Genomic DNA, 27982 nt, shown 5'->3' with positions numbered 1-27982 from the left:
CAAATAAATTTTTGGGAGGCGGCCACAAACGGCTGTGGACCTTTTTTTAAAAGACTGATACAGAAATTTGGTACTTTATTCGTTGTTAACAGAAAAAAATGTCTAAGTTTGTAAAAGCGAGCGTTTTCATCAAACACTGAGACCATATCGTCTAAATTGGAGATACACAACAGTCGAGAAAACCATAAAACCAGTTTTTTATAAGTTACGTTGCATGACACAAGTGAAATTTTTTACTTTGAAATGAGAACAATTACTTTTTTTTTGCTTCGAATATCATTCTAATTTTTACAAGCCCTGTTAAGATAAGAGGTGTAATGTGAGAACTATTTACTATAGTAGTTTAAAATTTTGTACAGTTGTAGTAATACATGCGATAGGCTCAATGAAGTAAAAAAATATTTTTGACTTTTCTTTACAGCAGAGTTATGGACCGTAAAAGCGGTATATTTTGGGGTTAACTTCAACCCCTAAGTTAATTATGTTGCAACCCCCTTGTGCTTGGGCCCAAGTGTAAAAAAAATCAGCAAGATTTTGTGCAAAAGAAAAAGTTTAGAATTTAGACTTATTAAATAAAAAAAAAAAAACAACAGGAATAATATAAAAATATTAGACAGCACATTTAATTTTTAAGTATCAAAATGTTATTCATGAATTTGAACATCAAAAATTCTCAGCATCTATAACATTTTTGTAAATGCCTTTTCGACCTCATCGAGTTCAAAGTCAACGAGATTATACTTGTGCATCAACTCGCCTACCAAACAATCTTTTGTCTGTCCTGTTTCGGATGCTTCAACGAAACATCTATCATAAAGATGGATTTTTTGGTAACCCTCTTGATCGACACCCTAAAAAAAATTATAAAAAAGAAAACTTAAGTAAAAAAAGAATAAGAAAACTTTATAATCAAAAAAAAAAAAAGAACCGGTGTAAAGAAAAAACGAACACTTTAAATTCTTCTTACAATAAACTGTGCAATGAGTCTCTTATCAGCGACCAACTCATAAAACTGATTTGTAACCCTCTCATCCCATGGGTTGACAGTACTGACGTTTTTTGAAGGTTCTTTCATACCACATATTTTCACTAATGTTGACTGAACAGGTAACCGTAACAATTCTCGAGTAATTGGTTTGAGACTACAAATGAATACTATCAAATTTGAATTTCACATTTTTTTCGTTTTAGTCTGTTAGAATCAAGAAAATAATTTTTTTAAATATTAGAAACAGCCAATCGAAACCGAAGCCCACAAATTAGAAAGAAATATAGGAAACTTTAATGCTTTAAGCTTTAAAATAATCGCTGAAAAAAAAAAAAAAAAAAAAAAAAAAATGTTTATAATATTTACCAAGCGATTGGTAAAGTTTCATATGTGCCATAATCAACAAACCGAATTTCAGCCTTTTTGGTTTCGATATGAAGACCGTCAATTTGAGCCCTGTAATAAAGGCCATCTTTTGTGTAACGAGCTATACAAGGCATCCCTAAATAGGATACCATGTTGATCGTAAGAAAAATATAAATTATAAAGTTATTGGCGCTTTTTGGCGTCGTACAGATTGCGTCACAAAATAAGACAATTTTAAAAATTTTTTGGAATTATACTTTTTAAAATTTTTTCAACAATAAAACTAAAGAAAGATGGTTTTACAACATTTAATCAATGTAGTCACATCAGCTGCGATCACAGCTTCAGTTGAAGGCAGGAAACTTTGCGCTCAGAGATGTTCCAACTTTCTTCATTATCTGTGGAAATAGCATTTTGGGTGGAGCAAAGCAACTAAACTCTTCACGTTTTCATCGTCAGAAATATAATTTTATAAAATAGGATTTATTTATGAAATAAGATTTTGTAGGACATTAGGCAATAAAATTTTTCATTTTTCCATTATTTTTAAACAAGTCTTTCTTTTTAAACAAAGAAGAAAAAAATCGGAAAGATTATTTTTTTCTCAATACAAAAACTTTTTCATTTCAAAACAACTGTCTTTTTTTTTCTTTTTTTTTTTTTTTTTGTGACGCAATCTACATTAATAAAAAGAGAACCTGTTCATTTCATGGCAAGAATTTTGTTGAATTTTTAGTTGCATACTTTAAACAAAAAAACTCATTCTACGTTCTACGTTACGTCACTTTTTGTTTTTTCGAAAAAAAAAAAAAAAAAAAATTCAGTAAAGAACTTATTGTTATCAATTTCAAAATTACCAATCTGAGGTGTTTTAGTGAATGAGTGGCTGTCAAAATAGCCTTCCTGGTTAATCAAATCACTAATTAACTGTAGCTCTTGAATTTGATTATAGGCATCTTGGGCACTAGGATCCTCACTATCATCCACAAGCAGGGGGCTGTCTGCACAAGGAGGAAGCCTTTGGATATACACTAGATTAGGACAATCAATTTGTGTTACAACTACATCGAAAGGCCTTCCAACATTTGGTAGTATTGATTTTTTATATTGCAACATCGGCTCAGTATTTGATACGTTTTTTGTTTCAACCAACACATTTTGCAATAAGTTTTTTCTGAAACAGTTTCAAAATAATTTCAAAACAAAATTAAAGTCATAAAAGATATAAGAAAAATAAACCTAAATACCAAAATATTTTTCAAAAAACAGCACTATAATAAAAATGCAATACAATAGTAATTCAATGATAATGCAATAACAATACAGTAACAATACAATACTATAATATCATAATGCATGTTTGTTGGCCTAAAAGCTATTAAACGAAAAAGTAAAAAATTAAAGTATAAACAAGAAAAAAAAAGATTACTTCTCTTTATTCAAAGGACAATCACTTGATACAATCTTTTTAGCATAACCTTTTGTTATAAGTAAATGACTAATATAATCATTTTGGAATCTGATTAAAGCTGAAATTGGAGAACTATCCTTGGAACCCTTAAAGAAATTAATGTTATGTGCAAATCTTGAAGCAAATAAAAAAAAAACACTTTAAATTCTCGAATACTTTTTTTCCAAATACCTCAAGTAAAAAAAATTATACTTTGTTTATTCACTAAAACATCTCTAAACACTAACTTCAAGCAGAGCATTAAGTCTAAAAAACTACCTATATAATATTAATCTCCTAAACCAACAAAATCTAGTAAATCGGTTTCTCTAGCTAAATCCAGTGATTAAACCCAATCACTAAATTTAATTACAGCTAAATCCTGCTTAAGTCGAACCTTCAAGAGACCAAGGAATCGGTTCGACTTAACAAATGTTTGATTTAAGTGAAATTTTTTCCACAGTTAAGTTTTCAAGGAATCAAAGAAAACAGTTCATAAAAAAAAAGTTCAAGTTTATCTGTGTGACCAGGATTTTAACTGCGTAAAATCCAATGTTTTTCTTGAGCATTTTCATCGAGCAAAGGAGCGCTGGAGGAGTTCAAAAATTTCCAGGATCATTTTTATTTTATAATGGTCTTTATTTTAAGATAGTCTTTATTGCATGATGATCTTTATTGCATGAATATTTCATGATCGTCTTTTTTTCATTATCATTAATATTTAGAAGTTGCACTAGGGGAAAATGTTAACAGTGGTGACATCTATAGTCTGAATAATTTTTAATGACAAATGTGAAAAACTACTGATAAACTAATATCAAATGATAATAAGTAATATCCTTTGATATTATATAGTGTGTGATTACAATTTTCCCTACTTCTTAATGAAAAAAATTCAACATTAGATATTGATTTTTTTAAATCTAAAAGTGGATACAACAATAGTCTTTTCTTTCTTGTTTTTAGAATTGAAATTAAAAATATTGTGTATATGATTACACAAACACTTACTCAAAAAAAAAATCTCATTTAAATCTGGAAAATTGTACCATTAAAAAAAAAAACTGTACCATTAAAAAATCTACCTGTATAACAATCTCAACAGTCTCGTTTAAAATTTTACTTGACAAGAACATTAAAGCATCTTGAGACCAATTGGTATCATTTATCTTAAATATTAAACAATATTAATCAGACTATTTACATTAATTAAAATAAAATTTTTTCAAAAGAATGCATTTTATACTAAATTCCATTTAAAAACCATCTCAGAAAACTTAGAAATTAAAAAATATAAAATGTAGGAACAAACTTACAGGTTTTACATCTGCTAAATGAATAGCTAAGCATTGAATTGGTATTTCATCACGCCATGATTTTAAGCATATTTGATTTTTATCAACTACTTCTGAGTTCCCAAAATCAACATACTCCACCTTATAGCAAAAAAAAAAAGAAAAAAAAAGTGACACAAATCAAAAAGTTGTTGTGCAACTTAGGCATTTTAAAATATTACAAATATTACCTTAACATTACAATCATCAACAACTTGTAAAACCTTTGCTCTATAAATGCCATTGTCCTCTAAAAACCTTGCCACGCAAGCTTGGTTGTTGTAAAGTAATGCAGTACTTGGGCAACTTTCAAATTGAAATTGATTTGAGTTCAATTCTTTCATTAATTGAAGTAAAGCATCATTATCATCTGTAAAATAAAACTTCCTTTGTAAGCAAAAATATAAACAGACTTTTTTAAGAAAAAAAACAAAACAAAAAAAAAAAAAAAACATAAATTAACAATCAAAAAAATTACCTTTAACTAGTGGGTGAAAATAAAAGACACCATGCATGTCAATATACATGCAAGAAGCAAAGAACTTATTGGTTGTAGGTAAAACAGGTGGTTTATATGACTTTACTGGTTGTATTATTTTAGGAGAAGAACCAAGTCTTTGAAAAAAACACAACACTTTATATATATATATATATATATATATATATATATATATATATATATATATATATATATAAATGCATTATACATGAACAAACAACATTAATAATGAGAACAGTATGTAAACTTTCTTAGCAAAAGAAATTACCTTTTGCCTGTTGGAAAGATCTCACCATTAATTAGCAGATCATTGATATTAACATCCTTTTCTGTGGAGGTATCAAACAGCTCAATACTTAAAACATCATTGGTAATGTCTTAAAAATAAAAAAAAAAAACATTACTAAGATTTGCAATATAAATCTTTGCCTGAGGTTATTATCATTTTTCTCTTAGAGAAATGCAATCTCAAAACTATAAAAATCTTCAATATTAAACAACTAGAGAAGATTACCTCGAGCAACAGCTACAAGCTGTTTATTAAAAAGATACTTTTCTAAATTTTCCTTTACCTAAAATTAAAACAATCTATAAATAGGATTAGTATTTCTTTTATTTATTCTTATTGATTTTTATGTTATATTTAAATTACATAAATTATAAATTTATTCATAATTTTGATATATGATTTATAGGATTCTTTTATAGAGTTTTACTCAATCATATGCTGTTATATTGTTGCTTATAAGACACCTTGATACTTCTGCTTTACTTTCTAGTTAGATGCAAATTTAAAAAGATTTATGATTCAATAAAACTACCTCAGGTGCCCATTTTTTTCCCTCAGTATCAACATTCCACAACTTTACATTTAGTGCCTAAAAAAAATCTTTAGGAACAAATAATAGGTAACTAATGTGAGGTAAAGCATAGTACTGTATATATATATATATATATATATATATATATATATATATATATATATATATATATATATATATATATATATATACACATATGCATATAACATTTGAAATAACTTCTTAAAGTATACAACTTTTTACAGCTTTAAATTGTAAGAAAAAAAAAAGGAAAAATAATAAATGAATAAATAAACATTAAAATTTAAACAAACTGAATATTGAAATCACTTAATAAAATCTTACTTGTCTTGGAAGTGAAAGATGCATGTCAGGTATTTTTCTGATTGATATAATTGGTAGAGTTTCACTATTACCATAATCAACATATTCAACATCTACTGTGTCATTGTTATTAACATCTTTAAAAAAAATAAAAAATAAGATGAAATAATTTACCTCTGATAAAGTACTCAAGCTACATATTGTAAACAAAAGCTTAAAAAAAATAAAACAAGACAATTCAACAGCTTACTCTTAACAAGAGCTCTATACCAAAACTCATCCATAGAAAATTTAGCTGCACAAACCATATCTATAAAATTATTAGGTTTTTTTGTTTTGTTAGGTATAAGCATTTATTCATAATACTGTTCAGCTTTTTAACAAAGACTTTAAAAAAAGTATAAATAACACAAAATCAGTAAGCAGAAAGCCATCATTAAAGAATTTTAAACCTCTTAAAAAGTATTACTTTTATGTGGCCATTCTATTCTCCATATTTTTGAGTTGTTTTGGTCTCTATATAGTTTTGACAATTTATCCCGTAGTTCTAAAACAGGAGAGTCAAGCTAAAAAAAAGCAAAAACATTTTTAAAACTCTCTTGTATTTAAAAGCACGAGAATTTTACTGCAACTTAATCAACCAATAATACCAATAGAAAAGTACTGAAACAGACCAGATAAAAAAAAAATTACAATGCTTTAAAGAAGAGAACTTTAGAAATAAACCTTGTTGGTCTCATAAAAACCAAAAAATTAATAGCTTACTCTTTGAATACAAAGATTATCAAGACTCTCAATATTAGTTACATAGACACCCACAAACTTGTTTATTTCTAAGCTCACGGCTGGCTTATATTTCCTAACACACTGGTAGAAATCTAAAAAATAATTTGAAAAGTTAGCGTAAAAATTATATTATTGCTTATTGTACTCAAACATTTATATCACTTTTTTTATTTGATGATGGTATAAAAAATGTTTGAAACATCTTAAAAAAAAATATGTTTGAAAAATAACAAAATCTGGAGATTGTTCATATTCTTCCCAAACATAGTTAAAAAAAAAAAGTATTTGCAACATTTATTTGAAAATTCTAGTCTAACTTATATTTAAGGTCTAGTTTATATTATAAGTTAACTAATAATATTTTAGAATAATAAGAATTAAATAAAGCTTGCAAATTTAGCAAATTATGAAAAAGACTACTTTAGATTGTTTATTCCAAACTCAATCACACTTCCTTTAGAAAAATGATTGCAGTGGACTGAGGCTAGTTGTTCAGCTCCAAAGCAAGTGAAGTCAGGAAGAGTAAGTGAAATTCAAAGATTATGTTTAGAGAGAAAAAAAACATTCTGCTGCAGATGACTGTGGTAGAATTTATTATTTTTTCACACTTAAATAGGTAAAACAATAAAACAGGTAGTCTTGAAACTATTATTGCCTGACCATAAGGTTACACCACCAATATTTGTATGGACATATGGACAACCCAGGCTAATGTTGGGCTACTGGAATTGTCTTAAAATATATGTCAAGTCATTATAACAAACAACTCAGAAAAGGCTACACCTCTATACATATATTACAAAAGACTTTAGTTAGACAAACACTTAATAAAAATCTAAAAAAATCTTTACCAGGTTTAAGATTAAATAAAGATGAATATGAAGCAACTTCTATAAATACAAGTGTATCTCGAATTGAAACTGGGTGATCATTGTCCAATGTTGAATCGGCAGTATTTAGCATTTGCAGATCAACAAAGTGTTTGTTAGATCTACGTTTCAATGTCTGCGCAAAAGAAAAAACTACAATTTATTTTATATGAAAAGTTTAAAAAGTATGAAATTATGCATAAATTCTATATAGGGCATGAATGATGGAACTGATGCCTTCAATTTGTCTTCATTTTCAGATATATTGTACAAAACAATGAAAGTTGGTGCCTGTTAAAATTTTATTCAAAAATTCCTATCTGTTCTGGAGAAATCGGGCAATAAAATTTAGCTCCTTTTGGGAAATATTTATCACATGGAATGAAATTGCTACTTTGTGGGGTAAATTTAGCAACATAAATATGATAGAAGCATATTTATGTTGCTAAATTTGCACATCAAAGCAGCAATTGATTTCTACTTTACTAGTAAAAAACCAGCATGGTTATAATTTTGCTTGTCTACAAATCAAAAAATTTTGCAATATGGCTTAACTTTGGGCATTAATATCTTCTAAGGACATCAATTGCACATAGTTTTCTATTTTTATTTATTAAAGGCAATCAGACTTACTCTGATTTTATGAAAAAAAATCAAGAGCAAGCTGGGGACTGGGAAAGAATTATTCTCCAGAAAATAATTTTTGTGCCTTGGGAGTTAATCCATAATGGCAAGGGCCTTAGGCCTGACATGAAAAGTTAAAGTTAATTAGATTCCTTTTACATACTACTTTGAATATACGAAGCCAAAATCCATGTACTCAAGTGATAAGAACCATAACAGAAGTCCTTGAAGTTGTCTTACTGAGCAAATTTTGAACTAATAAATCACCCTAGCATAAATATAGCTATGCCTAGCAAAAGCTACTTTACAGCCTTTATTTGATTACTGGAGTTACATATTTTGATTTCAGACATGTTTACAACAAGTATGACTGGTACAAGATATAAAGTACAATGATACAAGATGATAAAAAATGGTACAAGATGATAAAAAAAAAAGAAAAGAATGATAGCTGCTTATATTGGGAATCCGACTTGGCCCTGATAAACTAGAAGCTTTGGAATCAATTGTAACTACAGCAGCATCAGCACTTTGAATTAATAGTAAGGACCTCATACAAATAATAAGGATATCATACAGATCTTCTGCCATCAACAAATTTCTTTCAGCATCAACAAAACTCCTGATAACACATTTTGCTCATATTGATCTTTTTCCATGTGATGATTAATCGTGATCAAACATTGCAAATGAGAATTATTTTGGTTTGAAAGGGCTTCTAAGTTTTTCATGATGCATTATCTGACTTTACAAAAAGATTCTTTAAACTAGAAAAATCTTTTTTAACTTTGTAAACTTTTAACTTTATATATTATTTTTTAACACTATAAATTAACCATAACACTAAAAAATTAATTCTCACTTCAGTTATTTTGGGGTATAACACTTTTATACAAAGAATATAAAAATGATGACAATTTGAAGACATCACTTCCAGACTTAGCTTGGATTTCTCTGAAAACGGCACTAAAATGACATTAATATCTTTTTAATGCATATCTTTAATACACTACAGAAGAATATGAATACCATACCATAATAGTCTTATTATAGTCTTTTCTGAGAATGATAAAGCAGGCGATGACAGGTTTAATTCAAAAAATTAGATAGCTTACAGATTTAAATATTAAAGTTAGAAATGATTTTACATTAGTGATGGTAGGTTAAGGTTGCAAATTCAAAATATTTTTATTGAAAAAAACAACACATTCACAACTGAAATATTTTTATGTGCACGAAACATATCGCAATATTACATTATTTTTATAAGTAGTTATAAAAAGATTTAAAAAAAAAACCTCTTTGTTTTCTCTTTTTAATTTTTAACATTTGTAGCTTAAATTAACAAAAATCTTTTTTAAATAGCATTGGAGTATGAAAATTAAAAAAAAGAAAACTATTTTTCTCATTAAAACTGAAGTAATTAAACAAAGAATTTTTTCTTGAATTTATTAAAACTAAAAGTAATTGTTAACAACTTTCAATTGTTATCTACTTTCAATTTTAATAAAATCGAGAAAAACTAACTAGCATTTATAATAAAAATTTGTAAACAGTAAAATGTAATTATCACCAATTTAAAACTTTTTTTAAAAACCTTGTTGATTTACTAACTTATTACAAACTAACTCCCACCATTAATTTGAGACCAGGTCATCTTATCAATGTAATTATTTTTCTCTAGACCACTAGCCCTTAATAAAGACTATCTAGAATGATGTTTCAAGATAATAAATATTCATTTAAATTAAAAATAGATATTTCAAAAACCACTTAATCAATTTTGATAGTTTAAAAAAAAGTTGCTTTAAACAAAAACAAAAAAAAAAAAAGGATTTACAAGTTGAATTGAAAAAATTCATTTTGGACAAGTGGCTCAAAAATTATAATGCTCCAATTAATATGCTAGTAAAAAAAAGTGTAATGTTCAAAGGAATTGTCAACTGTATCATTGGAAAGAATGTTGAGAAACCAAGAACAAAGCCCATCAAGTTTGAAACTTGATCAAAAAGTGATCAGAATGATTAATCCAAATCCAGAGTAATCTATTTTTGACTTCTTTGGCCAGCCCAAGAAGTCAAAAAAAGATAGGGCTACAAGACATACCGGAAGCAGAGATTCTCTGGAAGATCCCAACAACAATTCAGCAAAGACCAAATCAAAAACTACAACAAAAAAGTTTCAATGAAATCAAAAGTGCATTATAATTAAATGATGAAAGCTACTGCAAACTCAAATGTTTAATGCTCCCAGGCCAAATATTTTATACAATTCCATGAGGAACAAAGCCTGGCATTTCTCTGAAACCAGATAAAACCAAAAAATTTAGGAAGAAAGTTATGGTTTGGCAAGCCATCAAGACATGTGATTTCAAAACTCAATCATTTTTCACAAAAGCGTAAACATGAAGTCCAAAGTTTATGTGAAAAAATATTTTAAAAAACAACTTATGCCAATGATCTATAAGCATGATGATCTGCTAGTCTTCTGGCCTGATCTTGCATTTTGGCATTACTTTAGAAGTATAATTGAATGGTATCAACAAAATGGCATCAACTTTGTTGATACCCAAACTTTGCCAGATTGAAAAATTTTGGGCGACCATGAAACATAAGCTAAGTAAGAACTGGTGGTGGCAAAATTTTCCAGCAGTAGGTCAGAATTGGTAAACAGTTAGCAGCAATAAATTTTGTAAGCTATTTAGAAGGAGCTTAAGAGAAAGTTGAGTAACTAATTTATTTTAAATACTCACATTCATCATAAATGTTTTGCGACCAACCAAAGACTTAAATGCCTTGATCGATCGATTTGACCATGAATCTGCCTAAAACATTTGATACAATCAAACAAAGACAATTAAATCAGAATTATTTCAACACCTTTTTTTTTTGCAATAAATTATACTGCTGCTAAATAAAGTTTGACAAAAATAATTCATAAAATGATTGATGAAAATAAAAAGACCAAAAATACCTGAAAAGGAGGAATAATATCTGTTAGTGAGCAAGACAAACCCATTTCAGGTACTTCAAAAAACTCACTCTTTATTTGCCTCAACCTTAAAAACAGTTTAAAATTTTAAAGTGGTAAAACAATCTTGTGTAAAATCTAGGTTTAAGCTCAACCTAATATGACTGGATATATAGCCTTAGATGTCTTGCACCCTGTTTTCTATCAAAAATAATACTTAAGCATCTTAAAACTTTAGAGCTTGGTTGAGAAACATGATATTTGGGATGTTGCATAACACTTTACTGCAGATAAAAAGTACTGAAAAGAAGCAAAACCTGTTAACAGGTAACCAATCATAACTTCCAAAATCTATATAGTGAACTTGTATAGAAAGATCATTATTCCAAGTTGGAATAAGATCTGGGTTGTCTTTTGAGTGACATGAGACCACTCTAGCACGATACCAAATATTATCAGCAGAACATTGGGCACAACATAGCTGACCTATATGTTTTTAAAAAAGTAAATTAACTAAATTGTTAAAAAGTGTTAATCCAGTTTAAAAAAGAGTTTTTTAGTTTTAAGAAGGACTTCACTTAATAATTAGAATAAATTTAAACACCTTTTTCAACTTTGTACAAAAGATCAGTCTGAGAATTAGCAATATGACAGCACTTATTGAGGGCTGCCATCATGGTTGATATCCGTTCTTTATCTGCATTTAATTGTACTGTGAAATTAAATGGATTTTCCACGAAAGTTACAGTAACTAACTCATCAGCTATAAATTGAAATAATGAATAACTATTTACTGCTACAATAGCTAAAAAAAAATATAATAAAATTCTCCTAAAAAGGGCAAAACATATTTTTACCAGGTCTCTTTATATCTAAAACATCACTGTCAAAGTTGCTAAGAAAATCATTTGCTGTAATTAAAGAATCAGAAGAAAAGGACTTGAGTTTTTCCAGACTTTCTTTTGGTAACTCATTTATTTTCTTTAGTTTAAACCTTAAACACAAATGGTAACCTTTTCACAATTCAAACAATTATAATAATTCATAATAATTAAAAATAAAATATCACTATCAGTTAAAATAAATATTAAACTCTTAAAACATTCATACTTAAAGTTATGTAAAGTAAAGGTAAAGATATAACATACTTTTCTTTCTCAATACTTTTCAAAAAAACACACTCATTGATTAAGTCATCATTAAAATGGCAGCTAGAAATCATAACATTTGAAATAAAAAATTATTGCAGCATATTATAAGAAACTGCAGAGATGACCATTTTAGTAATGAGCAGATTATCTACACCCTGTAAATTGGTGATAAGAAAATTATAGTAAAATTAATTTTTAGCTTTAACATAGTAACTAACACTATTTTTTAAAGAAATATTATCTTTTCCCTACAAGTACAAGTGAAAGCACTTACCTAATACTAAAATCATTTTTTTTCATTTGTATAATACAAGGTATATCAATAAACTCGCTCATCCCTTTTATAAACTAAATAAAACAGATTAAACTTTTGAGAAACTGTCTTTAAAAAATCCAAAAAGAACTTTTTGCAAATGAAACTGCTTAAAAAGTAAGACCAATTAAATGTCATTTTACGAGTAAGCAAGAACAAATATTTCAATATTATTATATTTTCATATCATATTAACTTAATCTAATTAAGTTAATACCATATTAACTGATGTACAGTCAGTTTTTCTTAAGACTTTCACCTTTGAAATTTAGTTTGATTGATGTCAATTTGCAGTCTAATATAAAATTCTTCATAGCCAATATACCAGAACTAGTTCATACATTTCTTATACTATTCAGAATGTGGCACAAACAGTATAAGTTTATCATTTATAAAAAATTTAAAAAAATCTCTTAAAATCAATCCAAATATATATGAAATTGACCTTTGACGTTTTCAAATTCATTATCCTTTGGTCTTTTTTCACCATGTCATATTCTAAAAGCAATTAAAATATTTTTTTGTTTCAATTACAACAAATAATGAGGTAACAAGCTTGTAATGTTGCAAGTAAAACTATTTAAGAACAAATTGTTTCTTAGTTCAAAATAATTTCCCCTCTAACTTTTACTATCAGTACAACCACAATACTACCTTATCATTACAACCATGGGAATCATGGGTACTAACAAACAAGGAAATCACTATTAAACATAATTACAATTATCATTAACTTCATAATTGAAGATTCAAAATACTATTCGAGGCTGCAAAAATAATTTTTCTTATTGCTCTATGAATCAGTCTTTAGAAATACCAAAAACTAAAGCTGAGAATCACTTTCAGAAGATTACTTGCCTTAAAATATTTTCTTCATATAACTTTTTTTTACTTATAGAAATAGAAAGTCTTGATTTCAGCAAATCTTATTTGCCCACATTAACACAATGTTAGAAATGTCAGTTTTCAGCTCTCTTGATGCTCACAGATCTTTTAATTACTTGAATTTTTCTTCATAAAAGCCATTTATAAAAGGATTTAAAAACCATATTTCAAATGAACATATATTTATTAAAATAGTTATATATAGATAGTTTTGGGATTTGTTTTCAGTCAAAACAAACACAATTTTGCCAGCTTATTAGCTTGACAGCTGCCAGCATGCTATAGTATTGCTGTACTATTACTATAGTAGTATGGTTATGGCATAATATTTTTAAAATTTATTATTAATTTTCCATGTTTATTCAAGGCTTTTATTTTGTAATGAAAGAGAAATAAGAATTAATGAGCTTAAGAATTAAGATGATTAAAAAATATATGAAAATACTTTATTGATTTATTTATTCTGCGAGTGTGATTTATCATTTATATATTACCAAAGAGTATTACTAGTGCTAAAATTATTAAATGTTAAAGGTAAGATATAGCTACGACTACTAGGCTACTAGCTACCACCTACAGGTTAGTTTATCAATTGATTTAATTCAGTTTTCTGTAATCACCACAGACAGGTTTGATTATTAACTATGCACCTCAGCCCTCATTGACTTACCAACATTTAAAAGATAAAAAATGACAATAGCATGTGGTACTAGCTGCAGGTTATGGTTTAATCATTTTATTATGATTTGTATCTACAAATACAGGTTTGGTTACTAACTTGCTATAGGCTACATGAGTATATAAAAAAATCATATGAAAAAATCACTGTAGCATATAGCATAGCTACAAGTTATGGTGTAGGAAAGTTTAAAAATATCCTTTTAACTTATTCATCTGCTGCAAATCAAAATCTATCATTTTGGAAATTTTTAATTAGTTTTATATACCATAAAATTTTACATGAGGAAGACTCAGGGTCAGATGTGTAGAGAAGAGTAGATTTTGCTAGCTGACTCCACAGCCCTGCTTTACGCAAATTATAAAAAATCCGAATTACTTTGTCAAAATTATTTTAAAGATGAAAAGTAGCAAAAAGTCAACTAACACCAACTATTCAAAAACTGCCACCAGATTTTAAAACCTAATACAAAAGAAAGCCTAAAATATTATCTAACTAAGCAGTGCATGTTTATTACCTTTAATTGTTGCATTTATAAGGCTAATTTTCTTTGAGATATATTCCATCTAGCATAAAGAAATTTTTAAAAAATTAATAAAAAAAAATTTTTTTTTAAACTTTATTTTTAAATTCTATTTAAAAAAAAAACTTAAAAAAAATAAAAATGTTTTGACAATAATGATTTAAATACATTTACACAACACACAACACATTTAAAAATAAATCTTGGCATTTGAATGTTAAGAATTATCAGAAAATAAAAATAGTGAATTTTTTTTGCAAATATCAGCCTATGTCTTTGGTCTACCACAATAACTCTCACATCACTTAAAACTTCTTCAAAGGTATAGCAAGACATAGGTACACCATAAACTTCCCTCATTAAATCACAGAAAAAATAGTTCAGCACTTTTGCAGGTTTTAATCTCAGTTCCATACTTTGGGAATCTCACATTGAGCTCTCTGATCAAAGAAATTACAAGCATGCAATCATCAAGCCATAGGTCTCTATAATTTTCCAGCTAGATGAGCATTTGTTAAGAAATTTCAGTTTGAATTATTTGAAATGAATAGGTCCAAGTTTGTAGATGTCCAGGTGGAAACCAGCTAACAGTGCAAATCTCCTTAGTAGATTTTGCTGATTTCTTCACAAAGATTCTTCGTAGAGCAAAAGCAGCTTGTAAAGTTTTCCAATTTTGTGGATTACTTACAGATAAAGGATTCTCCTTATATAGATTAGGGTGCATATTTTGGGTTAGGATGTATATTTGGGTGATGGTGTAGATGCAATCTTATTGGAGTGCCTTTTATAAGATTTAAATTGATCTCACAGCTGAGAGATATGATAGCAAAAAGAGAGAGGTGTAAAAACGTCGTACATTCTAACTTAGATTCTCCAAAAGCATTTTTTTGAAGGACAGGATTTAGAAAATTTTCACAAAATAAAAATTTTTCGAAAATTTTAGTGTTGATAAGAATATCAATCACTTTGTTCCAATTGTTCAATCACTTTGTTCCAATCATTACTAATTATCAAAATTATTCTGATTTTTTGAAAATCAAATGCAAAGACTTACTTAGATAAAATAATCATTTACTTTACAAAGTTATTCAAATTATTTTACTAAAAATTAAACAAATTTCTATGTTAAAATCACATCATTATAAATTGTTGTTAAAGTACTATTTTGTTTTAATTTTAAGTTTAATTAGCTACCAATTCATTTGTGCAACTTGAGCTATCCAATATCTCAGCAGCTTCTTCTAGAAGTTCCATTTGCCTAAAGTAATCAGCTTTGATAAATGCAAAATTAACTACTGAATTAGTTGATATCTTGAAACTTATTTTCTCTAACTCTTAAATGTAAAATGTAATGTAAATTTTTATATTAACTTATGATCAAAAGGAGATGTAATTCAGATTACAGAATGTGGGTTGCAAAGCAGCAAGATGAGAATAAAATACAAACCGCTTTTGTAGCAGTGAATGTGCTACGTTAAATGTTGAATGAATATTGCAAAGTACTTTGCTAGCTTCATCAACTTGCACAGGTACTGATGATCTTAAAACCTTAACAAGAAAAAATGTTATAATAGAGATTTTTATGCAAGCTTATGCAAAGTAAACAAGTATATGGAAAGATTATGTATAATAGATGGAAATATAGAAATAAATTTTTTTATTAATTATAAAATGAAAGTTGTATTTTCTGATAGAATTGCTTAATTATAAAACTACAGTATTTGATAATCAAACACAGAGATTTTATTTTTAATTCCTGATTTAAATTTCCACAACCAATAATTTAACATTTACCATGGATTTTTTTGACAAAATGTTAAAAATAAACTATATCCTTAGTTCACCTCTTTGGATTGTTGCAGCCAAAATAAAGTTTCCTGGACTTGTTCATATTTTGTAAAAAGATCTTTTTTATTGCCATCAAGCTAAAAAAAAAGAAACTTATTCACTATCTATATACATAAACCTACACTCATTTTATAAGATAAAAAACTTTCAAAAAATTTTAGATCTTGATAAAAACAAACCATTTCAGTTATTGGCATCATCTGATGGCCTTGACATGTTTCAGATATTGCACATAAAGCACATACAGCTTGTTTCAATTGTTGGTCATAAAATTCTAACTTTCTCCCTTGATGTATTGCACATGAAAGTTCTTTGTCACTAAAAATTCATATATATATGCATACACACATACACACACAAATATACGCATACATGTATACATACATACATACATACATACATACATACATACATACATACATACATACATACAAACAAACATACATACATACATACATACATACATACATACATACATACATACATACATACATACATACATACATACATACATACTTACACATGACAGAATTGAATGAAAATGGCAAATGGTACAATAAAAAAGCATTTAAATAATTACAATATGAATAATCAATACTTGCTTAACATTCCGTTTGCATTTTTCAATACTAGAACCCTTTTAGGCATGCTAGAAATTAATTCACAAATATCATCTTGCAGTGTTTCTCTGCATGTTTCACGCAAGAATCTAGCATATTCTTCTTACATATTCTGCTTCTTATTCTTTTTTTAAAGTTTCCAGGCTAATATGGTCCAGAGATATTTGATAAGGTTCATATCAGGTGACTGATTCGGCCATTAAAGTTTCTTAATCTCATTTTGATTCAACCAATTTTGAGTCGCTTTGGCAGTGTCACAACCTTCATGTTGTTGACTAACTCCACCTTCATGTTGCTCAACATTACAGCCTTATTGAAGTCTGGATAACCTCAATACACCTTTAAGCCTTGGGCATGCTTAATAAATTAGATATACACAGACATAACAGAATTGAAGACATCTTAATAAAATCTATTTCAACTCTTATTTTATGCATGATGTGAATAAATCTTTATTAAAATAATATACAACTAGTTTCAATAATTTTTGGTTGAATAAGTATAGACATGCATTGAACTGCTGTAAAATAAGCTAACTTTTGACATGGAATGTTGCTCAAAATTAATTAGAGTACTGAGAATGCTTATGAGAAAAGTATCATTTGTATGTGATACTATTTGAATAGAAATTTAACATATTGAATAATACAATAGTGTGATTTAAATATATATTATATATCTAACATAACATATTGGTGTGATTTTAAATAAATTTAGTTTTGGTATTATTCGAGCTGAATATTGAGGCAACCCTTTCCTCCTCAAAACTGTCAAGATTGATGTTGGACATGTTTAAAAGGTGACATCACTAAAATAAAGTAATAAAAAGTGTATGATTACTCTCTTTTAAAGTATTTGAAGGTGCATGATTACTTCACTTGCTAATAAATGGCTGAATAAATAGCAAAACATTCAGCTGGACCAAGAGTGTTGTTGTCATTTTTTGTTCAATCAAAAATTGTCACCTTATGCTATATGTGCTAGCATCACTAAAAGGCAAAAATTTTGATGCTGTGATGATTCCTAGGGTTTACTAAATACATCCAATATCCAAACATAAATTGGAATGAGCCATTTAAAGCACTTTGTATGGAAAAATTGACGTACAACTTGGAAACTAAGAGATTTATCAAGAAACTGCAACTGGTAACTTGAAACTTCCACAATGACAGCCCATCATTTACTGGATATTGGAAATGATTTATTATCCAATGCAGTTCATAAATCCTTTGAAATCTGTGTATTGACATCACCAGTTGATGAAAGTGAAGATAAATCAAGCGATTGCCTAAAAAAAGCCAGCTTCCAAAACTTGTCATGCAGAGCTGAAACAACAGATTTTATTAATAAAAAAGCAAAAAATCTGTTTGTGGCTTATAAAAAAGAGATTCTTGGCATCACTCCATCAGATATGATTAATGATAACAAAGGAGATGATGATAAAGATATAGAAATATAATTTTAAGACTGTTCTTAAACAATGTAATAAGTCACCTGTTTATTCATTCTCTCACCACTAAAACTCAATTTGTTAAGTAAACACATGCGGGCTAACTCAGTCATTTACAGTACTGCTTAAAAAAGTAATGGTCAAAATTTAACAAAGAAAGGAAAGCTTCAAACAGTCATACCTTTCCAAGTTAATAGGAAGTGATTGATGTCTACTTAAAGTTTTTGAACCTTGATGAATCTATATACAAAAATACCATATGAAAAAATAAGTTAATGAAGTTAGTGCAATAAATCTAATGTCATGTGAAATCCAGAAGTTATTTTTTTTCTATTTTCTTGTCCAATATGTAAAAGTAATTATTATAACTATTTAATTGACAATTAATAATTTAACTATTACAATTATTTAATTAACAGTTCATAATATTTATTTATAATTATTTAATTACTAACATAAAAATTAAATCAAAATGATTAATTCAACTTTGGTTGGTATAATAATTATTGGCATTGATCATATTGAAGCATAGGGGAGACCGGGGCTATTTGGCTACAGGGATAGATTGACACACTGCATTTAACTTTGTATTTTTCTACCAGAAATTTCCAAAATTCACATGGAACCTTCCCACTTAACTAATTTATCTTTCAGTGCAGTATCAGGGCTATAAGTGCATGCGCATAGAAGTTACAGCAACTTTTGTGTCATTTTTACTAATTTTGTAAGTTTTGTAACAATATTACTTTTTCAATTTTAAAAAGCAATAGCATTAGCTACAAGTAAACTCAAATAGATTTAGGTGTTGTATGGTTTACTCTAACCAGTCACATTTTGTGTTTCTCAATGTTTCGTGTTTTTGGGGATTTATAAGCCATTTTGTGAGCAAAAAACTTTTGGGGTTAGTTGGCACAATGATCGCAGGGCTAGTTAGCAACATATGCCAACTTACAACTTTTTGCATTAGCCGTAAATTCACTTAAGTTATATAACACTACAGATCTACAGAAATGCGAAATTATAGAAAAAAAAGTAGACAGGCCTGTAAATTCTAAAAATGTTACAAAAAATGTTGTTGATGCTATTTTTATAGAAGAAAACTATTTGATTGACTTAAGGGCAATAAAACTTAATGTCAAAAAATATTATTGGATAAAAATTATCAAGAGTTTTCATAAAAAAGATGCACTTGAAATAGAATCTTAATGTTGCTAATTTTGTCTCTTTATATGGTGTGCCAACTTACCCTGAGAATATAGGCAACTACTTTCTTTTTTTTAAAAAAAATATGTGCCAGCTAGCCCTGGTCCAACTTGCCCTGGTCTCCCCAGGAAGGAAGTGTGAAAATAAAAACAATCAAGACATACCTGTTTAAAACAATTGTCACAAAATTTACAATTTTCACATGTGTTACATTGGCACGTTGCATTTTTAGTTAAACATTCATCACACAATACCAAATCTAAAAATGCAATCAGCAGTTTGTATACCTAAAGTTAGGTTAGTAATACAAATGCACAAAATCTAACAGTAAGATATATTAAGCTGAAGCAGAATTAGGAGGTGGGACCAATCTTCAATTTCTGGTTTACAAAGAGTTTATTTTTGTTAAATGAACAATTATTGTAAATTATAAATGAAAATAAAAAAAAAAAATTAAATTAATGTAAGTAATGAAACATACTTTCTGTACTTGCATTTTCATTCTTTAGGTAATCATTAGATAAAAATGAGTTTAATTTTTTAGCTAAATCTCCCAAACCATTGAAACAACTTAGAGGCCCAGAACACAAGTAGCTCTGAGTACTGTAAAATAAAAATAAAAAAAAACTCTTATATTTGTAAAAACTCTTCCCCCACTCTTCAGGATTGAAGACATATTTTTTTAAGATAACATCTTTTATGAAGTAAAAGATCAATAATAAAGATACCTTTCTAAAGCAAGTCTTTGATTATATGCTATTAAACCTAAGGTATATATATCAGGAACAAAGTGCTTCACTCCGATTTCTCCATTAACATCTAATGTATGAATTTCCTACATATAATTTTTAAACAAATTTCAAAAAATAAAAAACTAATTGGGGTTTTCTTTTTTTAATGACATTTTTGAAAAGAACTTTTCATTAAAAAGTTAGTAGGTTTCAGATTTCACTTTTTGTTAAATTATTTAAGTTTTTGTTAATTTTATTAAAAATTATTTAAATTTAAAATGAGTAAAGATTAATAACACTGTAAAACAAAAAAAAAAATATTTTGAAATATTCATGAAAACCAATGTCTGTGTTATAGTAACTCATATACGAAGGTTTTATAACAGAAGTCCTTTTTGAGCCATCACTCACTTTTTTTAAAAAGAAAGACAGCCCATGTTTTAGTAAATTAAAATCTTTCAGAAAAACAACTACAAATCAATGGGACTAGTGAATTTCTAGCCAGCAATAGAGGCACACACCATGGCATAACCACTGAAATGACAGTGAATATAGCAATAACACTGAAATGTAACAGAATGAGGAGATGTATATACAGGATGGTTTATGTTTATGATTGATATAAAGCAAGATATTATAATTCACAAAATCATTAGATATACACTTAACTGCAAAATTCCAACTTATTTTGAAAAATATTATGTACTTCCCGGATTTTTCAGTTACAAAGATGATAATATTTACTGTTGAGTCTTTTGTAAGTTTTATTTTGAGTCTTTTGAAAGTTTTATGTTTTACAATGCTGTGGAGGACCGATTTTTATTGCTTCAAAAACTGAGAGAATGGTTCACTATTGCACAAAGTCTCCAAATACAACTTGGTGAGGTTCAAAGTCTCCAAATACAACTTGGTGAGGAACTGCTGTTAGTCAAGTTGCTGAAGACTTCGTGCTTTATATGAATCTGCAAATCTCAAGGGTGTGTTCGTTATACAAATCCACAGTTTTGATCTGATCCTCACCAAACTTTTCATACAGGTTTAAATTTTCTCAGGGAAGGTTTTAGGCCTGGTTTGGGCCACCCTGGACTTCATGTTCAAGGTGTATAAGACCAAGCTCTAGCCCCCTCTAACCACTACTTGCCCCTGGTGAGGAGGTGATTACGGAGCTAATTGTTTTAATAGTTTTACCAATGAAAAACCAAATAATTGTAAATATGTGTTTGTGGTTTTTATGACGATTTTAGAGGGATATTTTTGGAAAAGTATACAGTATAAATGAACAATAAAATTTGTAAAGACAGGTTTTTTTTGGAGGGATTATTGCAATTTATTGATGTGTTTGTTGCAAAAAAGCTATATTACTACAGTGTGGTTTAGTTTCTAAAAACATGACTATATGACTACAAATGAATTTCTGATTAATACAGCAAAGTTCTATATCTAATAGCTGGAAAACCTGGTGTATTACACTCTGTGGGGATTGGTTGAAATCAAATGGTGATAACATTAAAGTCAGCACAAATGGCCCATTTTTAATCAACATATTGAATATAATGAATAATTTCCTTTAAGTTTTAGTATTTTTCTATCATCCTGATCAAATAAGCCATGGGGAGAGACAGATGTACTTTGCCAATGAAAAGAACTGCCTTGATAACTTGCTAGATTTAGATGCATCAATCAATAAGGGTTACTCATGAGCATGGTATTCCATTGCAAGTTTGATGAAAAGAGCAGGAATACCATTACAATGACAGTTCTCCACTCATGAGGTGGAGAATACATGTATAAACATCATTCTAGACAATATAGATGGTGCACATATATAGGAGCAGTATTTGAATACAAAAACTATTTTATTTAACACTAACCCTAACATTTTTTAAAAATAATAAGAAAAATAAATGTTAAAGTTGGCGTTAAGACAAGTAAAGAGAAGGAGTTTGTCACATGATTTCCAGCCATGCATAGTGTGAATTAAAAACGTTTGAGGCATTAAAAAAATTGGTGGATAAAAACAGACTTCATATTTGAAATCAGCTTAGTTGACTTGGTGTTGAGCACAAAAGTATGAAAAAGTTTTTCCCTAAAATTCAAAAGTTTCCTTTTTTTAACCTCTTTATCTAACTACAACTCTTTTTTTTCTTTTTCTTTTCTTTTTTTTTTATGACACATACCTGACATTCAAAACACTTAATCTCAGGGTGTTTTCTTGCTGCTTTTAAAAGACAACCTTCACAAAAAGTGTGCCCACAAGGTAGCATAAGTGGTATGCGCGGACCAATTGGTTTATTATCTAAAGAGTCAAATAACTTTTGAAAGTTAATTACTACTTTAAAGAGATTTTTTAATGAACAACTCAGGGTAATTCCATATGAAATCGTCCAAAAAAAAAAATTTTTGACACCCTTACGTCTCAGAATTTGTTCATTTTTACCTCACTTGCAGTCCACATTAAAAAAATAATAACTGCGAAAGTTTTAGTTAAAAATACACATGGGTTCCAGAGATATTGTCAGTTAAAATAATGCTGACTCATCATTTTAGTGATTTTCTAAAGCGACTACAAATCAACTTTGACATATAGTATCTTTATAATGGCTTGGGGAGATTTCCTAAAATTTGGTACCCCAATAGATTTTTACTTGCGGAATCCAAAAAGAGCAGTGTCAAGACTCCATTGTCTCAGGAAATGCCTCGTTTATCCAATTTTGTTCAAAATTATTGACTTGTAAATTCATGGTTTTTGGAGGTAAAATGAAGGCTGTGGCCCATAATCCCGAATAAAGAGTTTAATTGTATATCATTATTTTATCTTAGGTCTACTAAAAAAAATTAGATTCATCAATTGTCTCTCTAATACTTGATCAAAATTTGCGTTTTAAAATTGTGTCTTTATAGAAAAATTTAAATTTTGTAACGAAAGCAAATGAAATGTTTTTTAAAAAATTTATTTGAATAAAACATCAAATAGTGTTATTTATTGACTAGTTTAGGACGTTTATAGTCATAGGCCAAGGGAGCGCCAGCGGGCCTCTGATCAGTTCTCCCCCCCCCATCTCCCTGGGTTTTTTTTTTTTTTTTTTTTTTATGCATTAAATGATAAAATAATAAATAATTATTAAAATTCAATTTAAAAGGATTTTTTTTTTTAAGTTTAAGTTTGAGAAGCAATTTTTTTTTCATTATTTACCTCTTATTTTAAAGTAAGCACTGAAAACTAAGATCTTTTCACGATTTTAAAAATCATAAATTTTAAAACCAAAAATATTGAAATGTTTTTTAAAACATTTTAACAATCAATATCTTTATAGTATTACTTAGTAGATTAATACTAATATAGCCATTGACATAATAAGGTGGACAGTAGGATTTATCTAAACGCTTCTCAGCCTTCCATCCAAGGATTTGAAAAAAAGAAAGACAAATTCTAAATCCAAAATAGGTAAATAAAATTACAACAAAATTATTTTAAATGTATTTATTTATTTTTTTTGTAACCAACTGTTTATATTCTCTAAATCTAAATCAGATATGTTGTACATACAACCTGATATTGTTGTGGCTGTAGAAAGTAGACATATAACTTCAGAATTGAGCGCCCAATACTCGTCATTTCTCATTGGCCAAAGAAGTTTTTACCTGGTCCATGTGGATGCATGAATCTGACTTTTATATCAAGCTCACTTACATCTTCAGCAATCACTACCCACCAAAATCCGTCATAAAAACATGCAATATAATCCTTTTTTTTTAATGTTTAATTAAATCTCTGTATTATGTTTGCGTTTTGGAATGATATCAAATATTTCAATACATGTATCAATACTTGTTTTTTTATAACTTATAGTGTTTGAAGCAATTGGAATAAAATGATGATATGTCCTTTTGCCAGGAACTGTTCTTCCACTTAAATACTTACTGCAGAATTTCCAACCTGGGGTTACATAAACATTTTGTTGCAAAAATTTAGCCAAGTCTAGGGAAATCTTTATATAACCTAAGAAACAAATTTAGTTTTAAGTTTTTAAAAAAATTGAAAATATAAAATTTTTTATAAATAATAAAATGTTTTTCTTTTATTTTAATTTCCATATCAGTTCTGTTGTAATTAATGTTAGATTATCTTTTATAGCAGTTTTTTTACTTTCCATGTGTGTTCCAAAAGGATTGCAACACTTTGTAATTTTTCTCTCAAAATATTTTCCATAGAATTGCTCATGATAACAACATATATCTCTTATTGAAAAATATTTTTCCTTTAAATTTGCTCGCCATATTATTCTTGTTTTTCACAAGAAAGATCTTTGAATTGAACAAAACCTTGTTTTCTAGAAAATCCAGTTTTGTGGCAATTAATGTTAAGACTTTTTCCAATTTCCTATTTCTCCATATTAAATATGTTTATTATTTATAATATTACCTGCTAAAAAAATACAAAAACAATAAAATTCACAACCATTCTTTAAAAAAATACAAACAAGGAAAGCGCAACCTTTAAAAAGAACAAAACAAAACATTTGCTTGCTTTTGATATAATAAGAGGTAAGCATTCACCGATTTGAATTGAAATAATGAAAAAAAAATTGCTTCTCAAACTTAAACTTAAAAAAAAAAATCCTTTTAAATTGAATTTTAATAATTATTTATTATTTTATCATTTAATGCATAAAAAAAAAAAAAAAAAAAAAACCCAGGGAGATGGGGGGGGAGAACTGATCAGAGGCCCGCTGGCGCTCCCTTGGCCTATGACTATAAACGTCCTAAACTAGTCAATAAATAACACTATTTGATGTTTTATTCAAATAAATTTTTTAAAAAACATTTCATTTGCTTTCGTTACAAAATTTAAATTTTTCTATAAAGACACAATTTTAAAACGCAAATTTTGATCAAGTATTAGAGAGACAATTGATGAATCTAATTTTTTTTAGTAGACCTAAGATAAAATAATGATATACAATTAAACTCTTTATTCGGGATTATGGGCCACAGCCTTCATTTTACCTCCAAAAACCATGAATTTACAAGTCAATAATTTTGAACAAAATTGGATAAACGAGGCATTTCCTGAGACAATGGAGTCTTGACACTGCTCTTTTTGGATTCCGCAAGTAAAAATCTATTGGGGTACCAAATTTTAGGAAATCTCCCCAAGCCATTATAAAGATACTATATGTCAAAGTTGATTTGTAGTCGCTTTAGAAAATCACTAAAATGATGAGTCAGCATTATTTTAACTGACAATATCTCTGGAACCCATGTGTATTTTTAACTAAAACTTTCGCAGTTATTATTTTTTTAATGTGGACTGCAAGTGAGGTAAAAATGAACAAATTCTGAGACATAAGGGTGTCATGGTCTGGATGATTTCATATGGAATGACCCCTCAATATATATTACAATAAAATTAAAAAAAAAACACAAACAAAAAAAAAACAGCAAAAGGGTCAACTGAAACCTAAAGTTGGAACAAAAAGACCAAAACTTTATTTTTCCAGGCAAGAAAACTGGCATTGACACTTATTCCTTATTCAAAGAATCGTTCTATCATCCAATTTATTCAAAAAATTATTCTTAACTCCCAATGATGTCACATCAAATGATATAACTCAATCATAATGTTGATAGCATATTTCAGTATTAATGCTGATGGTGACACCAGGAACAAAACATAGAATATAAACTATTGGATTAAGTGTGTATATTGTTGATCTATCAAATTTTTTAGCGTGAAATAGAGAAGAAGAAAAAAAGAAAATAATATTATAAGCTAAAATTTAGAATCAGAAGTAATTAAAAAAGACATTTCAATAATGAGTTAAAATTTATTAGAAAAAGAAACTAGATGTTATAAAGAGAAAGTTGGACAATGATGCTGATATTTATGATATATCATTCTCAAGTTCTACAGTGGTTAAGATTAAGTTAATTGTTTAAATGTTTACAAAAAAGGGAAAATTAGTTGGTTAAAAAGCTTCCAAAATAGAAAAATTCATTATCCAAAGAAGTTATAAAAATTTTATTAGTAAAGGTGATTGATTTACATAAATCCTAGTTGGTAAAAAAGAGTTTGATGAAAGCAGAGAAAGAAAAGAAACTTTGAAGAAGTGTAAGCATGTTTTCTTAGTTGGAAACTAATAGGAGATAACTCTGAATAGAGATAACTTTAGTAGTAGTTGTCTACTACTAAACTTTAACCTTCATTAACAAACTATACATTAACTATTCATGTCTATGCAGGACATTGCAAAAAATGTTAAAAAGTTCTTAATCTTTGCATGAACATCATATAATATTTGCATGAGTTAGATAAGGCTCTCAGGAATTTTTTTTATAAGCCAAAAAACAGTTTTCAACCTCCTTATTTTAAACTAACAATATTTTCCAGGTATATAAAACAAAAATCTACTGCCTTTTTTCAATAAGTTTTTAAATAACTGGAGAAAAAATTAGATTATTTTTCTCAATTGAATCTAACACAAGCATAATTTGTTTCATATCTAAAGTCTAGCACAAAATACTTCAGTTATTTGCAATTACTTCTACTAAGTTGATATAATAAATATTATAGACATTGCAAGTTAATACTTTATAACCAATTCAAAACACTGAAAAAATACAAAAATTTTTTTGCTAGGTACCAGAAAACATTTGTATAAACAATTAAAACAAAATTTCTATTAATAATCTTTATGAAATTTAGAGGTCATTTTTCTTTTAGCACTTTATTAATCTAAACACATTTAAATTTATTGAAACAGTTTTTAATGCCTTTTTGGTAACATTCAGTTCTAAAAACCTACCCATGCACAACTTTAGGCTGTTGTCATTTAGGTTTTTTAAGATATAAAATTCAACCTATATTTGTATACTTAAACAACGAGGGTAATTGTGTTAAGAAATCAGACCCAAAATGAGAAAACAAACCTACAAGAAAAAATTTTTACCTTTAAACTCATAGTTAAGATGGCAGTTTTTGCATGTAGGCAATCGTTGCATGATTCTTGATCATAAACTAAAAAAACACAACTGCTATTCATTGTAATAATTTTCAGAAGAACATTTTAAAATGTCAGTATATTATATGCAGACAAAAAATCTTATGAGCAATAACATGGCTTTTTAATTTGTACAAGAAAAAAGTTGTTTGAAATTTTGACCTACTTTTTTTTTGAAACATTAAAAAATATTTGCAAAAAAAGCTGATTTTGATAGTTGTGAAAAACAATTATAACTTTAAGTATGAAATAATTATCCAGATTTTTACCTTTTCTGAGAAAAAATCAATAACAATGATTTGTTATGTCTAAATGAATTAGCTGAAATTTATTTAAGAAAAAAAAAACATTTAAGGTAACAGTACAAAATGATTTCCAAGAGAATTTAAGCTTTCTTTTAAGGTCCAATAGCATCTATGATGCCTCAGTGCTGCCAAAAAACAAAATAGTATTTAAAAAAATTGAAATCAAAATTCAATGATCATTTATTTTCCGAATCAATTTTTTTTTTTTTAAATCTATATCAAACAAATTTTAAAGTAAACTC

At 27.9% G+C, this 27982-nt stretch overlaps 1 protein-coding gene across 3 annotated transcripts; it reads right to left on the bottom strand.

Moving 5' to 3' along the window:
• Nucleotides 1–596: 596 nt before the first annotated feature.
• On the bottom strand, nt 597–27982 carry LOC145202209 (tudor domain-containing protein 1-like). 3 transcript variants are annotated; one of them, XM_090082580.1, is made up of 37 exons: nt 27705–27982; nt 27385–27452; nt 22612–22730; nt 20432–20538; nt 20185–20306; nt 19868–19962; nt 18682–18740; nt 16610–16748; nt 16427–16507; nt 16030–16130; nt 15777–15840; nt 14577–14625; nt 12941–12993; nt 12457–12530; nt 12180–12242; nt 11889–12025; nt 11636–11794; nt 11349–11517; nt 11035–11119; nt 10814–10885; nt 7420–7573; nt 6548–6660; nt 6252–6348; nt 6033–6092; nt 5804–5919; nt 5459–5515; nt 5152–5209; nt 4906–5014; nt 4617–4753; nt 4330–4508; nt 4121–4240; nt 3890–3973; nt 2784–2911; nt 2212–2528; nt 1355–1490; nt 968–1142; nt 597–851 (listed from the first exon to the last, which is right to left on the bottom strand). In XM_090082580.1, exons 2-37 carry the CDS (start codon nt 27434–27436, stop codon nt 681–683), a joined length of 4011 nt encoding a protein of 1336 aa, XP_089938706.1. In that variant the 5' UTR covers nt 27437–27452; nt 27705–27982; the 3' UTR covers nt 597–680. The 3 variants fall into 3 exon arrangements, 1 of the variants encoding a protein (XP_089938706.1); XR_016450959.1 differs by lacking the exons at nt 597–851; nt 968–1142; nt 1355–1490; nt 2212–2528; nt 5152–5209 and having other exon boundaries at nt 27705–27960; XR_016450961.1 differs by lacking the exons at nt 597–851; nt 968–1142; nt 1355–1490; ... (8 more) ...; nt 5459–5515; nt 7420–7573 and having other exon boundaries at nt 5836–5919; nt 27705–27957.

The sequence above is a fragment of the Hydra viridissima genome, unplaced genomic scaffold (genome assembly GCF_058129835.1).
Source record: "Hydra viridissima isolate aposymbiotic clone 2 unplaced genomic scaffold, HvirCarnegie_v1 scaffold_3, whole genome shotgun sequence".
Lineage (NCBI taxonomy): Eukaryota > Metazoa > Cnidaria > Hydrozoa > Anthoathecata > Hydridae > Hydra > Hydra viridissima.
This window is presented reverse-complemented; position numbering and strand designations above follow the sequence as displayed.